Source organism: Dendropsophus ebraccatus, chromosome 4 (genome assembly GCF_027789765.1).
Source record: "Dendropsophus ebraccatus isolate aDenEbr1 chromosome 4, aDenEbr1.pat, whole genome shotgun sequence".
Taxonomy (NCBI): domain Eukaryota; kingdom Metazoa; phylum Chordata; class Amphibia; order Anura; family Hylidae; genus Dendropsophus; species Dendropsophus ebraccatus.
Window position 1 is genome coordinate 5,757,231 of NC_091457.1, and position 19,301 is coordinate 5,776,531.

The 19,301-nt window shown below is 42.8% G+C and overlaps 1 protein-coding gene across 1 annotated transcript; it reads left to right on the forward strand.

Annotated features, from left to right (window-relative positions):
• The first annotated feature begins 8,343 nt into the window (after positions 1-8,343).
• Positions 8,344-19,071, forward strand: LOC138789183 (vomeronasal type-2 receptor 26-like). Its single transcript, XM_069967789.1, has 4 exons — positions 8,344-8,382; positions 9,356-9,559; positions 13,034-13,157; positions 18,164-19,071. Exons 1-4 carry the CDS (start codon positions 8,344-8,346, stop codon positions 19,069-19,071), a joined length of 1,275 nt encoding a protein of 424 aa, XP_069823890.1.
• The last annotated feature ends 230 nt before the right edge of the window (positions 19,072-19,301 follow it).

Genomic DNA, 19,301 nt, shown 5'->3' on the forward strand with positions numbered 1-19,301 from the left:
ATCAGTATAGCGTGAAACAATGGCAGGGTAAAGGTAAACGCAGCGGGACACAGATCGGGTTACCAGTACGGTGCTCAGCCTCAAACTAATATCAGATTATAGATAGATTAGTTACAGGTGGCACTCACCAAATCGTTTAGAGGGTCATTTATTGTAGATGCATACACGATGAAACATTCGTGGGAGACCAAAACAAAGGATTGCATGGGCGTTGCACAAGCAACGGGCGGGCCAGTAGAAACAGGCATATGCTGGTGTATGCATCTACAATAGGTGACCATCTAAACGATTTGGTGAGTGCCGCCTATTCACTAATCTACTATTTACCATATGAAAATATGTCTGTGTTGTTATTTTTTTTCCTTATAATTTGGTCACAAAGTCTGCAAAATTAGCTTCGTCCACACAAAATTAATATTTGCAACAAATCTTTCACAGAATTCCTGCTTCGATGGTTTTGCTTCACTTATCTCTAGATAAAGTAGTTGATCCAGCTCACCTCAGTCAATGTTTGCGGAGTGCACGGACATCCAGTGCTGGCTAGTCACTGATAACGAAGGGATTAACAGTAATCAATGAAAAAACATTTAATGTTCAAAGGTCAATTTCCCTGGGTTATGGGCAGAACTTCAGGACATAGACTGGGAGCAGGCTGTTATCAAACTGATATAGATAATAAATGGGAAATCTTCAAATGCACACAGAATGCTGGACTCCTAAATTTATTTCTACAGGTAACAAATATAAACAATTAAATCAAATCATGCATGGCTTACAATTTAAGTTTGAGGGTGATCAATGACAAAGAAAAAATCGTTGAGGTTAGCTATAGCCTTTAAAGAGGAACTATAAAAAGGTTTGTGTGAACGAACTGCTGATAATTCCCGTAGCTGCTGAACTACCCTTACTCTTCTCCCACTGTCAGGTGCTGCCTTTTTCAGGATAATCCATGCTATAAAAAAATGCAAATTTTACTTGTTAGGACCACTAGGGCCAGAGCACCATTCAGCTTACCTGCCGCATATGCATAAGCAGGTAGGCTGTAATAAGCGTCAGTAAGTGTGAGCATTGGTCGCGGCGGGTAGATCAAATGTTGCTCTAGTGCTCTTAATGAGCGAATTTGAATATTTTTTATAGCTTGGATTATCCTGAAGATGGTGGCCTTGAGAGCGGGAAAAGACTGGCAACGGTAGGGGAGTAAGGAGAGAAGGAAGAGAAAGGGGAAAGGAAAGGCCCTAAATAATGGAGGGTTAATTACTGGGAATCAAGAGTAAGCTGAGTTACTGAATGGTTTCTTCAGCTCTGTACATACAAAAAAAAGAGGAGGGATACAAGGTGGGCGGGGTCAGGGCTGAGGGGCCTGAGGTAGGAGGGGCCAGTGCTGGTAACACATCAAGTAATGTACTGAACTGGCTCACTGTAGATATGGTCCAAGAAAAATTAGATAAACTAAATGTAAGCAAAGCTCTAGGACCTGATAGATTATTACTAAGAGTTCTTACAGAGCTTAGTTCTTGTAATTTTTGTATCCTTGTATAAAATATTCTGGGATTATTTGGTGACTGACTTTGTGCCGAGGGAGTGGCGCAAGGCAATCTTCATGAAAAACTCCAATGTGATGGATACAGAAGAGGACCTTGTCTAGGCCAACGCCTTTCTGGTTACATACTCTTAGTCAGAGGCGCTGAGCCTGCTTATATTGGATTCCTTGTGTCCACCTGGGTGGTGGTGGATAGTGCACAGGAGTACCTGCAAAATAGTGAGCAGGCTAAACTGTGTGTGGTTGCCATCTCTATTTAATGTGTTGTATTTGTATATAATGTATAGTGTCTTGTCATCTTTATGTTATTAGTAGTAGAATAGTTTTACATATCTGCGAGCGTTGTATGTTACTCTTGTGGTGAATGAAGGATCAGTGGGTGGGTGTACCATATATAACACAGAGAAAGAGGCCTGTACAGGAAACAAACATATGAGACTAGGAGCGGACCAAAGGGACTAAATATCCACAGACCAGAATCCCTTTATCACTAACTATGTAACTATGTAGTCTTTATGCACTCTGGCACCTGGCCACAATGGCCAGGCCCTGGAAGGAACTGTTTCTCTGGTACAGCAGCAGTGAGCACTAGATTAGACTTTACTAAACCATTCTGCCCAACCAGGAACATACTAGAGTTATTACACAGGGACCTTGGACTAGGTCCCATTGGTGGAGAATATCTGAGGTCACTCAATGTCCCTTTGTGTAGAACATTTTACCAAGAGACTCTGATAGGCAGAGGGAATAGGACGTGGCTGGTCTCCTATACATACAAAGTAACATACACAGAAACATCAACTGACCTCCAAAATGGTGGACGACTGGAAACCCTTATATGAGCATGTCTTATGGGGTGCGTGGGCAATGTATGGATCATTACCAGATGTTCCTACATCTATGCCAAATACTTTTGGGGGATATAAGTTGAGGTAGGTTTAACCATATTTGGTCAACAGAATGTAAAGCTTCACTCTTCAAAATGGTATCTAAAGCCAGTTATTTGGGTATGAGGGGGGCTGGTTAATTGAAGAATGACAAGAAACATCTATGCCGAAGCTCTAATAGTCTAATAAACATCTATGCCGAAGCTCTAATAGTCTAATAAACATCTATGCCGAAGCTCTAATAATTGATAATTTTTCTCCTGCATACTTGTTTTATTGCCTTATGTTGGCTCATATAATTTTTGTACATGTTTTTGTGAGAATTAAATTTGTCATATTTTTGCTTAGAAGAATTTGGAGTCTTTTTCTGTAAGTAACTAGTTACATGTAAAAATAGGAAAAGAGGAAAAAAAAATATTTTGTAGCCGGCAACTCTAGAGTTTACATATAATAAGAACAGTCACAGCTGTGAAGCATCTAAACTTCAGGTCTCTTTGTTCCTGATCTCTAATATAAGACAGGATTCCGGCTCCTTACATTGACACACACCTCCGATTCTACAAAGCCCGTCATCCACCATGTCAACGTGAATTCTCCATGGAGACAACGTCTGTTCCTTTACACTGGAAATCCTATTGCTTCTCCTGCTGCTTCTGATCACATTCAGCTTCGTCAACACTGACCGCTCATCGGCTTGTAAGCTGAATCCTATCCCGGCCTATGAGGAGTACGAATATGTGCAGGACGGAGACATCATCATCGGAGGGATATTCTCTGTCAATTGTTTAATTGCTGGAATGAGATATATGGGCATGTCCTGTGTACATTCATGGATCTGCATCAAGTAAGTGAAGTAAACTCATAAGAAGGCTGGGGGGACCTTATTTATCTATCTCTGCATGAATTATATGGAGATTATTATTAATATTTGGTGAGGATTTCTTGTATGTAGTGCAATAGGTAAAATCTGCAGTAAATATCCACAGTAAGCATTCTGGACATAGTCCATATACACTACATGACTTGGTATTGCATTAAACTATATGGTGCTGAATCCACACTTAATATCAGCAACAAAGTCAAAGACACCATTTCGATAAAGAGTAATCAACTTGATCTCAACTTCTATTGTAATCTGTTGCCCCATACTGGTATTCGCTGCTCTCTGCTGCACATTTTAATAGCCTGTATAAGATAAAGTTTGAGCCCTCCGTGGGGTACGTTACTATGCACATACCTTATATGTAGGTGATTCATAAGAAAGTAAAGCACTTACCTGGGTAAATCTCACCTCCTTCTAGAGTAAAGCCCTTGCTACAATCCTTCTGGTAGATGTGTGGCTAATAACATCATGAATAGCGTCATCAGTCTCCTCTTCATCACATCTAACAGTCTTTTAGATTTCATTTGGTCACATGATACCTTTTAATGTTCTGTATAAATGTTTAATGCAGAACAATTGGAATTTGGACACAGGCTGAACTATTCCGGCCCGGTAAATGTTTCAGGAAATTTAAATGTTTGATTCAGAACAATACAATTTTTACTAAGTACTAATCTATATGTTCAGTAGCTTATCACAGAGGTGGGGTACTCCGAACGAGATATGTTTTTAAGCTATGGCCAGGGAGAAGGTGGATATACACAATGACTGTCACTTCCCTCAGTAAAACAATGGTTTCAACATATAATGGTCACCCCACAACCAATTTATATCGTATGTTGAGGGACCAGTGTATGGCCAAAGGTTCTGTTATCATCTGTATAATGCTATTTCCCTGTATAATCTGTATAATCCTGTAGGTTCCCCAGAACAAAGTCTATTCTCCACAGGGGCCTTAAAGTCTCCAGCCATTTTCCATTTTTCTCCACACTACTCATTGATATCCTGCAGAGATCTTTTCCACTCGAGAACATTACCTATGAAAGTCAATGGGAATAGGTATAATGCATTGTTTAAAGGGGAACTATCATCACGTTAGATGAATCTAACCTGGTGATAGCCCTTATTACACATGGGGCGCAGAGGATGAAGGTATGTCTCTTACAATCCTCGGTCCAGAGCAACCGTTAGTATCACTGCCCCTCACCCATAGCGCTGAGCCGGCCCACTCCTTTCTAATGGAGTAGATGGGCCGGATTGGTGCTCTGGGAGCGAGGCAGTGCTCTTAACGCTGCTTCGGATTACATTGCTAACAGCACGGGAACAGCGACAAAGAAGAAGGCAAGAGACATACCATCCTCTTCGGCACTGAATTATATATCCATCTTAAAGCTTTTCCATACAAGGTTGGTGATTATTTATACAGACCCAGTTATGCAGTGATTTTCCTCTGACAGGCCGCTGCATCAATTCTACAGGAATCTACAAACTTTTCTTTTTACTGTCGACCAAATAAACAAAGACCCAACACTGTTACCCAACCTGACCCTGGGATATCACATATTTGACTCCTGTGCCCATCCAGGGAAAGCGATAAGAAATGTCCTACAGATATTATCAGGACCCGGGGCGACCGTCCCAAATTATTCCTGTAGAAAGAACTGGAGACTGGCCGGTTTTATTGGGGACCAGAGTACGAGCACAACTTTGCCGATAATTAAATTTTTGACTATATTTAAATATCCTGTGGTGAGTACAATACATTTAATTCTAATGATAGACAAAAAGATGCTTGTAGAGTGTGAAATCACAAGTAGGATAAGAAGTGAACATGGATGTCCCCAATATCTACAAATGGGCAGGGTTGGACTTGGGTTTGTTGGTCCCACCAGAGAATATGATTATGTTAATGTTAATTCTTTTTTTATTGCAAACTAAACTTATTGAACCGTTAGAAACTTGGCAAATTTTGAGAGTTTTTTGGAGAAATATGTACAAAAGTTTCTCAAAGATGGTGGCCATACATCTTGGAGTACAGTACAGTAAAAGGGTGGGTACAAGGGATTAACCGTAATCTCTTGCAGCTGGCCAATAATCTACAAGCCACCCCTCTGCAACGTCACACTTTCTTCTTCCCTATACAGGAGTGTGCCGTCAGCCCACCATTCAGCTACTGATCAGTGAAGTGAACACACCCACGCACATTGAGGAGATTTTTGATAGTTTGAGGCAGGAATATTCAGAGACAGGAGAGATAAAGCAAAGTAGTAGTATAATTAGTGTAGCTGGGAAATTACTCCTGTTACTTTGCATGTCAGTACAAGGTGGCCACCACTGTCAACAGCTCTCCTGGGTGATTTTAACCCTTTGAATTACCTGTCAGGTTACATTTTTTAGTAAAACTGTGTCTGGCAGCATAAAAACCATGATTGTACGTGAGTAATCCATCACTGCTGGTTGAATTTTATTGCCCCTGTGCCTGATGGTAAAAAGTAAGTATTAGTCACCAATCATGCACGTTAAAGTGTCAATCCAAGCAAAGTCCAAAGAAAAAGTATATACCCACGGTACAAAGTATCAGGTAATGTTTGATACCAATTAATATAATAATCAGGTAAAAAAAAAATACTGCATGTCAATTAAGAGGCATTTGAATAAACTGAACCCCATCATCAAATGTAATGCCCATGGTAAGGCTGAATAAAACCCTTTTTAAAAACATACATATTTCTCCACACCAGCTTAAAGGGAAACTGATACCTGGGAGAGCAGGGACAAACCCACCCTTTCCATAATAAACACCCTATACTTACCCCCTCCTGCCAGTCCCAGCTCCAGACAACAGTCCCGTTGCCAGCAAATTGGCATTGCTCCTCTTTGTGCTCATTATGGTAATGAGCAGAGATGAGTTCTATGTCCATAGGAAATCATTGTGCATTGTCCATTGTGCAGGCTGTCATAACACACATGATACACATCAAGAAAACCCCTTAAAATAAATCTAGATATATTTACTCAAAACAAGATATCATGAAAACATCTCAAGGGGAACTCGGCAATATTTTATTTTTCTGTTAAATAAACGAGTGTCCAAAAGTATATAGATCTGTAATATACAGTACTTATTAAAAATTTCCAGTACATATCAGCTGCTGTGTGTCCTGCAGGAAGTAATGTATTCTTTTTTTCGGTCTGACACAGTGCTCTCTGCTGCCACCTATGTCCATGTCAGGAACTGTCCAGAGCGGCAGCAAATTCCCATAGAAAACCTCTCCTGCTCTGGACAGTTCCTGACATGGACAGAGGTGGCAGCAGAGAGCACTGTGTCACACTGGAGAGAATACACCACTTCCTGCAGGACATACAGCAGCTGATAAGTACTGGAGATTTTTTTTAATAAAAGCACATTACAAATCTGTAGAACTGTCTTAAACCAGTTGGTTTAAAAGAATATTCAATGAATGTTATCTTCCAGGTAATTTAATATAAACCGCTGACATTATGACCCCCTCCCTCTCTCTCATAGATCAGCTATGGAGCCTCAGATGTGTCTTTAGGCAGCCGACAGCTTTTCCAAAACTTTTTCAGGACAATTCAGAACGATCATGAAACCTTTTTGTCCTTATGTGAACTCATCAAACACTTTGGATGGACTTGGGTCGGAATCATAACATCAAGTGACGAGAGCGGAGTACGAGAAGCTAATTTACTATACCACTTTCTGAACCACCGTTACATCTGTGTGGCCTTTATATTATCAGAAGGTCTTAGCATTCAGCCAGGGGCTGTAGGTCATGACAAAGAGTTTGAGATGATTAAAAAACTGTCGGCACAAGTGGTCATTCTCTGCGGCACTTATCACGATATCCTATTTGAGTCTTCTGTTGCTGAGTATCTGAAGGGTGTGACCCTGATCTTGACTCCTTCCTGGGCTCCGCACATTGTTCTCATAGAGAAGTATCCAGAGATCTTCAATTGCAGTTTGTCTCTGGAGCCTGAGTCAGCAGTTACGGCTGAATTTAAACATTATATCGATGATTTTCACCCTTTAAAATACCCTAAAGATGTATTACTGCAGAATTTATGGATGACAAAATTTCATTGCTTATCGGGGAATGGAAAAAAAGATGATATGTATGAGAGGCTTTATAATATAGCGTTACACAACTGCACCGGGCTGGAACGTATAAGGAGCACCGGGAACCACCTGTCCCATGAAATGTATGACCCGGTGTACAATGCAGTAACATTACTGGCTAAGGCACTGAATCCCATACACTTGTCTCTACATGATTGGAACAGTAACCAAGCATCTTATCGATACCAGGTGACCCATAGAGCAGATTCTCCATGGTCAACTATTGGGACTAAGAAATTAGACTAGACTTTACCAAGCCCATGGATGGAAGGGAACATTTATACATTTGATGGCTAGTTCATATATAGACAGAGGCTTGCAATTCATTGCTTTTAGGTATGAGTCAGTTTAATGTCCAATCGATTCAATGCTCACGAGTGTTGAAGGACAACTCAGTTTTTTCCATTATTTGAAACACATTACAAAGTTAAATAACTTTGTAATGTGCTTCAATCCCCTATCTGCCCCCCTTCGTTATCTTCTTCCCCACCTCGACCCCCACCACCACCACCGCCACCGGAAGAGTAATAAACATACCTAAACACCGTCAACCTCAAGATCTTCTGTCTGCATCTTGTCCGTGTCATCATAAAGGGGGTGGGGCTGGTCTAAGAGAGAGAGAGAGGGAAAGGGGCGTGTTTAGTGTAGGAGGGGAAATGAATGGAGGGGCGGGTACTTGCAAAGAGAGATGATCAAACATCGGAAAATCTTAGGTTCCTTCCCAGTCCGTGGGGAAGGAGGAGACAGGAATTCCAGGCCGTACCTAGGCTGTCTCCTGCTTCCCCACAGACCGGGAAGGCATCGGGAATCAAATGCGGAAGGTTCGACAAGGTTCGAGTTCAATCAAACCTGGACGACCCGCCACAGTCACTGATTGGCTAAGCGGGACATCCAGATGCCGAGAGCCCCCGAAGCAAGCCGAAGCTTTGAGAAGGTAATGTATGCTTTGGCCGGCGGAGGGTTAAGGGGGCTGTCAATTACATACTAGCAGCGGGATGTCAATCCCGCTGCGAGTATGTAATCTAATTGAAAATGACAAGCAAGGGATCTGCAGCGGATTTTACTATGAATTTGCAGCGTTAAAACAGCTGCAGATCCGTTACATGTGAAACTGGCCTAAAGAGGATTCCCCATCTTAGAAAGTGAGGGCATCACCAACATGTAACCCTCTCATTCTTAGGACCAAATTCAGCCCCCAGTAATCCTACATTGATATCATAGTAATCTACTTCATCTTCACAAGATGAAAAAACATCTTTAGAAGCTGAAAGAAAAAAAATAGAAAACTTTATGTGTCATCATTTTTCTGCTGCCAGAACCACAGGTAGCACAAGACTGTGACACTGTAAAGCATTTGCCATCCAGTGTCCTTCACTAAGCCAGTTCCAGCATATCAGGTGATGGGTATGATAATACAGACGAGGATGTGAATGTTTTTTTGTTGCAGAGCTTGTATGCCTAATACACATTCCCTAACTGTACATTGTAATCACGACTATCACCAGATACTGGTGATAATTAAGTTCACGACTATCTGACTATTATTTGAAAGTCAAAATATAAAGCTACATATATATAAAAAAAATGTGAGGTCACACGAAGAAACTGTAACTACACAATGGACATCTCGAAACTTTATAGTAGTTTTCCCAGATGCTTTATACACCAATATACACCAATATACACCAATCCTCATTAGAATAGTCACGCAAAATTAGACAAATTAGACTTGTAAATGTCCTCCATGGTCTTTTAAATTAAAAGGAGAAAATGGCAGCAACAGTTCAGATTGTGTAACAGTTAAAGTAGTTTTTTTTCTCCCCTTTTAAAATTTATATTTAAATTATTAACTTGCTTAATAACAATAAAAACTTTAAATTCAAAAAATAAAATCTTTTTTTTCACAGTTAAACAAGAATTTGATAAACAAGGGACATTCGGCCATGCATGAGTACGGAGAACTGGTAACTAACTATGTGATCCATAATAATATAGTAGTTAATGGATCATGGGAAAGAATTTCTGTTGGCTACTTCCGGCCTTACACTGCAGAACATATTACAAAAAGAATCGATAAAAGCTCCATTAAATGGAAAACCATCAACAATGAGGTGAGCAGCCATTATCCAGCGAGACCCAAATTCTTGTTCTTCACGATGCAGCCGATGTGGTCTTCAACCTGAGGAGCTTCAACTGCTGGTAAACTAAAAAAGGCTTCCAGCAAATGCTGGGACTTATAGTTCAACAGAAGAAGAGACACCTGAAAAAGACCACTGATTTATAACAGCAGGATATACAGTAGGTGGTAGTTATGGGAAAGCTAGGAAACATGGCTGACAAAATCAACATTTTGTATTTGTGGATGAGTAGAGAAGAATCTGGACAAATTACATGAATTACAATGATTTTTACTTATAGATGGTGGATATAATAGAAAAATACTTGGCTGGTATATCGGAAAAAAATTTCAAACAACCTATAATATGTCTTAAAGTTACTCTGTACCCACAATATGTCCCCCCCCCAAAAAAAAAAAAAACACTTGTACCTTCGGATAGCTGCTTTTAATCCAAGATCTGCCCTGGGGTACGCTCGGCAGGTGATACGATTATTGTCCTAAAAAAACTAATTTTAAACTTGCAGCCCTATGCCCAATGGCCGGGGCCTAGAGTTTCTGTGCCCTAACTTTGCAGCAACCCTCCGTCCCTCTTCCCCTCCCTCCTCATCATGAGGAATGCCACTGGCAGTATTTTTCCTATTCCTCTGCAGTGAACACTGCACAGGGTGCCTTAACAATCCAGCCCATGTGCCTGTGTCCTCACAGCTGATGAATAGGAGGCAATCTGCCTGGGGCATTCCTAATGGATGGAGAGGTTATGTCAGCCTAATGCACACACACTCTAGGCCCCGGCCATTGGGCACATGGCTGCAAGTTTAAAAGTTGTTTTTTAGGACAATAACTGCATCACCTGCCTGATGGACCTCAGGACAGATCTTAAATTAAAAGCAGCTATCCAAAGGTACAAGTGGTTTGGGGGGGGACAGATTGTGGGTACAGAGTCGCTCTACGGATAGATTCACACTGGACGTATCCGCAGCGGATTTCATGCTGAGAGTTCGCAGCAAAATCCGCTGCAGATACCTCCCCTGTCAGTGTCAAAGTGGTAATATACTCGCAGCGGGATTGTCATCCTGCTGCGAGTATGTAAGTGCCAGCCCAATTAACCCCCTGCCGCTAGTAGGATACCTTACCTGCTCCACAATCCAGCCGCATCTGAGGGAATAATAATCAACGGAGCCGCGTCATAGAGGGGAGGGGATCATAATCAACGGAGCCGCGTCACAGAGGGGAGGGGATATTAATCAATGGAGCCGCGTCACAGAGGGGAGGGGATATTAATCAACGGAGTCGCAACACAGAGGGGAGGGGATAATAATCAACGGAGCCACATCACAGAGGGGAGGGGATATTAATCAACGGAGCCGCGACACAGAGGGGAGGGGATATTAATCAACGGAGCCACGCCACAGAGGGGAGGGGATATTAATCAACAGAGCCGCGTCACAGAGGGGAGGGGATATTATTTAACAGAGCCGCGTCACAGAGGGGAGGGGATATTATTTAACAGAGCCGCATAACAGAGGGGATATTAATCAATGCAGCCGCGTCACAGAGAGGAGGGGATATTAATCAACGGAGCCGCATAACAGAGGGGATATTAATCAACAGAGCCGCGTCACAGAGGGGAGGGGATGTGGCCACAGTGGGGGCCTGGGGGCCTGCGTTGGTTAATGTCCCCTCCCCTCTGTGACATGGCTCCTAGCGGGCCAGCTCTCCCGAAAAGACTGGCACTAAGCGCAGGAACCAGGAGGCAACTCAAAAAAAGAAAAATGGTGAGAGATAGCTATCCCGCACTGCATACAATCAGTCCCCTAAAATGGAGCAAATATGGAAGGCAGGATGAATCTTCATGGAAGACAGCTGGGGTGCATAAATAAAAAGGTAGGTATACAATATTGGAATGAAGGAAAGTCCAGCACTGATCCACAGTCCCAGCGAGCGCATGGGTGACATTGGCACATCATTCGTCCGTGCTGTGCACCGGTACAGAGAGTAGCCTCTTGTGGTCAGAGACATAATGCTGCCTCAGGTTACAAGAGTGATCAAGAATGTTCCTTGCTGGGTCACGTGCTGGCTTTGGAGGAATTATATACGAACATAGTTAGTGCAAGTGCTTACAGTTTCAAACAGAGACGCTGTCATCTATCTGGGGGCCCTTTCTTTGACAGTCATTGTACCGTGTGTGTGGGGAATCCTCAGTCCTATGCTCTTTGTAGGGCTCAATGTGCACCAAAACACCCCAGCATGAAAATAAATTAGAGCTACCTATATATCAGTCTAGTCACATTAAGTAAATAGTGCAATATCCTCAATGCGGGTGTGGAAGTCTTGAGGACGGAACGCGTGGGGACTCCATCCACCCCCATGAGAGCTGTTATCTTGTTGTCCTTTATTTCCTTGCACCATGTGATTTCTTACTTTACCTTTCATCATTTCTTGTTTCTTGCCTTTTTCATTTTTTGCAACTTTTTTTTTTTTTTTTTTTTTAATAAATTGTTATAAATTTTTCTTCCTGCGATTATTGTTTTCCTCTAAGTTTGGCATTATATGCCTCTTGTGGCAGATGCATTTTATAGCACATGTTGAATGCACTTTGGTATTCCACACTTGCATTGATATTGCACAATTTGCTCAATGTGACTAGACTAATCTAGTCTAATCTAATAGGTAATCCTCAAACAATTTTCATGCTGGGGTGTTTTGGTCTACATTGAGCACAGAATTGCACAGAAATAGGAGCCACGTAAGGCTTAAAGGGGTACTCCAGCGGGGGGGGGACACTTTTTCGCTGGGACCGGGGCGGAGGTGGCTGAGGGAAAAGACGTCCACTCACCTCCCCGATCCCAGCAGCGGGTCCCGCATCGCGGTGCTCCGGTCCGCGGTTCCCGGCCGCTTCCTAGTGTCTGACACGGGCCCGAGATGATACGTCTCAGGTCCGCTAAGCCAGTCAGTGACAGAGGCAAGATCTGAGCGGACTTGAAACGGATCCCTCCTCCTTTACTGACTGGCTGAGCGGACCTGAGATGTCACGTGTCGGCCCGCATCAGAGACAAGAAAGCGGCCGAGAACCGGGCACCGGAGCGCCGCGATGCGGGACCGCCGCTGGAACCGGGGAGATGAGTGGATGTCTTTTCCCTCAGCCACCTCCTCCCCGGTCCCAGCGAAAAAGTGCCCCCCCCCCTGCTGGAGTACCTCTTTAAGGTGCAGTCAAGTAATATCAGGTGAAATCTAGACCCTAAACTCCATCCCTTTTACAAAAGCTAGCAGAGCGGTGTCCAATTGGAATAGGTCTAACCGCTGCTTTCCCTCTCAACCTTGCGTTCTCCAAAAAGGGGCCCTGACTCTTCCCACTGAGTGAGGACATATCTGTGCAGATACGCTATTGATAGAGATGTTATAATTGTGAAATAAAATAACTGGTTCTTGTCAAATTCAACATTTTCACTGAATTGTTTCCTCTCAGATTCCAGAGTCTGTATGTACAAAAAGTTGTCAACCAGGAAACAAAAAAATCCCAGGGAATTCAATACAGCCCTGCTGTTACAGCTGTGTGCCATGTTTTGAAGGGGAAATATCAAATACATCCGGTAGGATTTCCAAATGTGATGTCTACATAAATATAATAATTTTCAGCTGCTCCAAATGTGATTTATTTAGACAAACGGCATTTCAGACCATCCGTTCATCATTTATTAAAGGTAAACAATCGGCAGGTTAGAAGAACCCAACCTGTTGATAGCTCCCTATTGTGCACAGGACGCTGAGGATGACCGTAAGTCTCTTACTGTCATCCTCGGCGCCGTTTCTGTGCAGTTAGTAGTTTAATCCAGTGTGTAGTGAGGCCGTTTTGAGCACTGAGGCTGAGGCTCTGAGGCTACTGTCTTACAGAACACCAATCCGGCCCTCCCCTGACCATCCATTACCTTCTAATTATTATTAATGGAGCAAGGCAGCCAAGGGCGCTCTGGATTGGTGCTCTTGGTGCCGTAATCCCACCCCTAGTGCTCCAAATGGCCTCACTACTCGCTGCATTAAACTGCAAAGCGCAAGGAAATGGCCCCGGCTGGCCGTGTTATCAGTGTTATCAGTGTCAGTCCCCTGAGATCAGCAAACTGTTTCTCTTTTGGCTTTACAAGGCATTGCTCCCACCTAGCCAGAATCCTGCTCTACACTGATGAGGGGCAACACCCTGAAACAGCTGGATGTGGATGGATACCTGGCCTCTGTTTTTCCCTTGTCATTACATTGACTTATAGGGCCACTTAACATGGTGGTTTTGGTGGTTTCCTTACAGGAGCCACCCCTTGGCTTGGTCCTTCATGGAGGGATATCTGGCTAGTCCTGTTTTTCGAGACTTTTTGATGAGGCTCCATGGGCTCTTCTTTTGTGTATTCATGTTTCCCTGAGGCAGTGTTATCGTTTGGTTGGTCTCCCTGAGATCACCTGATCTGTTTCTCTTATGGCTGTATTCCCTTGTCATTACATTGACTTATAGGGCCACTTATTATGGTGGTTTTGATGGTTTCCTTACAGGAGGGATATCTGGCTAGTCCTGTGTTTCGAGACTCTTTGATAGGCTCCACGGGCTCTTCTTTTGCGTATTCATGTTTCCCAGGGGGCAATGCACCTAGTATTTCACTGCATTGGGCCCTTTCACTAGCGGCCGGCAGTGTTATCATTTGGCTGGTCTCCCTGAGATCAGCGATCTGTTTCTCTTATGGCTCTACTAGGCATTGCTCCCACCTAGCCAGAATCCCCGAAACAGCTGGATGTGGATGGATACCTGGCCTCGGTTTTTCACTTGTCATATTAACTTATAGGGCCACTTAATGTGGTGGTTTTGGTGGTTTCCTTACAGGAGCCACCCCTAGGCTTGGTCCTTCTCGGAGGCATATCCTGGGGACCGCCTGGAATTCTGTGATTCAGCCTCGGTGATAGTCTGAATCCCAGAATTCCAGGCAGTCCCCAGACATTCTGCTCCTTTCCTATGGACCGGGAAGGCATCAGTAATCTAATGCGGAAGGTATGTTCGAGTTTGATCGAACCTAGGATTTTCCGAGGTTCGATCATCTCTACTAAGGATAAAGGTAAGAGTCTAACTTTCACCTTCAGAGAAACAGATTGCTGATCTCAGGGAGACAAGCCAAACAATAACACTGCCGGCTGCTAGTTAAAGCGCCCAATGCAGTGAAATTGGGCGGATTGCAGTGCATTGGGCGGATTGCATTAGGTGTATTCTCCGAGGTTCAATCATCTCTAATCTCTAATCCTCAGCAACCCCGTGCACAATAAGAAGCTATCAGCAGTTATGATTTGTCTACCCTACTGATAGTTTCACTTTAAGGCTATGTTCACACTATGTAAGTTTCCGTCCGTAGTGCGCTCCGTGAATATGCGGCCGGAAACTTACGTAGTTAGCGTACAATGCAAAGTATACGATCCTGGCCGCACAGTTCACACTTCGTACGAATGTACGCCGGGATCGTATACGGCGCCGTAAGAAATGAACAAGACCATTGTTTCTGGACGGAAGGCTTATAACTTACGCCCGTATCCGTATCCCGCGGCTCCGTATGAAGTGGTGATTTCTTCATTTTTCCGCTCTTCTATGCCGATCCAAAAGGTTCTGTGGGGTGTCCGGGGCTAGGTGAAGATTTCCAAGTAAAAGACCGCTGTCAGATCGCTTTGTAGGGGGCTTGGGAAGCGTAAGTATACTACGGGCGTACGTTCGCAATGCGTACGCATTGCGTACACACTGCGTACGCATTGCGTACACACTGCGTACGCATCCGCCCGCACATCGAATATTCGCACGGCCGTTGTTTCAGCCACACATGTACGGCGCCGTACGAAATGCGTACGGATGCGTACGTAGTGTGAACATAGCCTAAAATATATTGTTCAAAAAGTCACATGTGGCCTCATAGCTAGGCAAATCACAAAAAATGTGCCCCCTTTGGTTTTCAGCAATGTTTTTTTTTCACTTACAAATCCATGTTTTCCATTGTGTAGCGGTTACTGAACCGCAGTTGCACCACATACATAGTGAGGCAAGCTTGATTCACTCTGTAATGTGGAGGCTGAACAGCTGTGACCGTGACTATCAGTGACTGATATTAGTAATTTTTTTCCTCAGAAAACACGTTTAATCACTTCACGCCACCCATACTGCTATATTCGTTCCAAGTGCCAATGCCCCGTGCAGTTAAAATGAATTTATTCCTTCCCAGTGTGGAGGAAACTTTGATGTGTGCTTCGCTGTTTCAGTGTGAACAACCCTTCACACTGGCACAATGATAGACAGCAGCGATCACACTGTTGTCCTCCATTAACCCCTTAAATGTTGTGATCTATAAAAATTACTGGCATTTAAGGGTGTACCTGTCGCACTGCAGGATTTCCGATCAGTTTCCCTGAAAAAAAGATTTCTGTTACTACCTCTGAGCTGTTGGATTGGTGATCTGCTCCTAGAGTCTTCCTTAGGCAAACTCTAGTAACAGAACACCTATCTCATTGATCAATAAATAGCATTAACCAGTATAAGCAATCTAATAATTACTTATAAAAAGTCTCCTGGGGGAACCTAAAAAGTGTTAAAAAAATAAAAATATATTAATTAATAAATATTACAAATCTCCTCCCCTAATGAAAGTTAAACTTGCACCCAAACATAAAAATAGGTAAAATAGTAATAATAATAATAATAATAACAAACATATAACTTTTCAAATATAATGACATTGTTTCTACATGGGAACATTGTAATGACGAGAAAAAAGAAAAATCCCGGATTGCAAAAAAAAAATAACAAATAAATAAAAAAAATAAATCATGGCACAAAAAATTAGCCCCCAAACAGCCCCATTGGTGGAAAAGTCAAAGGTGGAGATTTATCAAAGGGTGTAAAATTTTGACTTGTGCAAACTTGCCACAGCAACCAATCACAGCTCCTCTTTTTTTTCACCAGAGCTGGAAGATGAGCTGTGATTGGCTGCATTGGGCAGTCTGCACCAGTCTAAAATTTACACCCTTTGATGGATCTCCCCCAAAGAGTTCTGGCTTTTAGAAGGCGAGGAGTAGAGCAGTGCTTTAGTATGCCTTTGACATCTGGGCATCAATGGTCTTTAGTCATGAAGGGGATAAAGCAAGCGCATCTTCTGAAGGGCCCATTGTCTGATTTTCATCTTATTTGGAGCAGCCCAAGTTGGGGATGTTTACTTTCCCTAACCCTGTAGGTTCCCGAATTTTCAGTTTGCTCTTCTCACACATCTGGATATGTGGGTAATATGAAGTGTGAAGTTTCCGAAAAATTTTCTGGTATCATTTTACACTTTAGAGAGTGACTGATTTGATAAACGTTCCTCAATGACCTCATGGATGTTATAAAACAGGTTGTGCTCACCCAATGGCCTATAGGGGATGGTCACTAAGGAGCATAAGTGAGGAATATTATGTTTTACAATTTGTAGCACCAAACAAAAAAATTGTAAATGATTTTTTAAGTGTACTATAATTTAGAGCGACAAATGTGAAAAGTTTTGATCGCTCGAGGTCTGACAGCTCATTCCTCGACCATATCGCTGAAGGAATCATGCTTTCAAATGATTCATGATTCTTTTCCCGAATGACCACGATCACCATCCAGCTGCAATGGACTGGATCCGTAGACTTATATTGCTGCCTGTCCAGAGTAGTGATGAGCAAACATTTTTGTAATTGTTCGTATGTTTGTATGAACATGATGCCAATTGTTCGTTTTCACCGATCACTAACAATTTGTTCGATGATCGGAATGGTTAGAGCGATCATTTTCGAACATGTGAATGTTTATCTTGCGATGTACACAACTGTGTAACTTTTCTCCACCCAATTTGAAAGAGGCAATGAAGTGGTGGGGAAGGAAGGTCACATCAGGTAATATAGTAGCCATGTTCACTACTGGCATTGCTGTGATTGGCTGTACGATTACGTATGCTACGCACATTCTATAAAAACACAACACTGAGGCAAATTTTCTCAAACTCTTTCCTGATTTGTTCAGTAGGGAGAGTGAAACGAGCAGGGAAAGCATCTGAATATAGTTAGGCAGCAATATTCACAAGAGTAGTTAGTCAGTTTAGGAAGGGTTTTAGCACTTTATAGGTTCCTTTCTTACCCTGTAGTGACCAGGCGTCCACCATGGTCCATCCTGTCCATTATCTTCCCAATGTATTTAAGTTCTCCGAGGCCAAAAGGGGAGGCTCTCTGGGACATCTTGACTTGCATAGATGACTATGCTGCGGCATAGCATTCCTCGCGCATATTGCATGATACATGTATGCAAGTAATTGCGTATATCTGCAAGGGCTCGGGATCCGAACTGAACATTGGGTGATGTACTCTACCACATGATTCTCCCAGCAATATCTACAGATTGGTCTGAACACCATCAGCAACATTCTATTGTCTTTAATGAGATCTGTCAGGTTCCCAGTTCCTTTTATCAGCACACCTCGCTATTCTTCTGATAAAGTTAATAATCACAGATTCCATATATTGTTAAAGCGTGTAATATCAGTGATCAATGACTATATTATTTTTATATTTTCTTCAGACAGTGAAACCTGCAGGAGATGTCCCGACCATGAGTGGCCCAATGTCAATCAGACTCAATGTATCTCTAAAGTGCTAGAATTTCTCACTTACTCTGATGGGATATCAATAATTGTTCTATTAGGATCCATGTTACTTCTTACACTGACGGCTGTAATATTGGGGACATTTATTAGATATGAGGACACCCCAATTGCGAGAGCGAATAACAAGAACTTGAGCTTTGTCCTCCTGGTCTCCATCATGCTGAGCTTCCTCTCTGTCTTCTTGTTCCTCGGTCGTCCTGTGGATACAACCTGCATGTTCCGTCAGATCTCTACTGGAATACTACTCTCAATATCCATCTCTTCATTGTTGGCCAAGACCATCATGGTTTACATGGCATTCAGAGCCACCAAGCCTGGAAGTGTGTGGAGCAGATGGAGTGGAGTAACGCTCCCTAACTGTGTGCTCCTGATCTGCTCCTCTGTCCAGGGGGTCATCTGTATGAGTTGGGTGACCCTCTCTCCCCCCTTCCAGGAGCTGGACACACACTCTTATAAGGAGAAGATGGTAGTTCAGTGTAATGAAGGGTCAGATCTTTGGTTCTACTCTGTCCTGGGTTATATGGGGATTCTGGCCGCTGTTAGTTTTATTGCAGCTTTCTTAGCCAGGACATTACCGGACAGTTTCAATGAGGCCAAGTACATCACCTTCAGCATGCTGGTGTTCTGCAGTGTCTGGATAGCCATGATCCCGGCTTATCTCAGCACCAAAGGCAAATACATGGTGGCCGTGGAGATATTTGCCATCCTGACCTCTAACGCTGGACTGTTGGGCTGTATATTCTTCCCCAAATGTTATATCATCCTGTTTAAGCCAGAATTAAATACAAGAAAACATCTTCTAGGAACTAAAAACACTATGTAAAATAATTAATAGCAATAGTGGCCATTTTGAGCTGGATTGTATTGGAGTATTATTGCACTGGGTTAGGCATTGGATTAGTAGCTGTATATTAGTAATATTTTGCTTAGTAAAGAAATGTATTCCTCAGTTGAAAAGATTAAATAAAGTGTTTTAATCAGTTAAATCTCACTGGGAATGTGCAGTACATTTAGAGTCCTATGATTCCTGTGGTGGTTGGGAAGTGAGGAAGG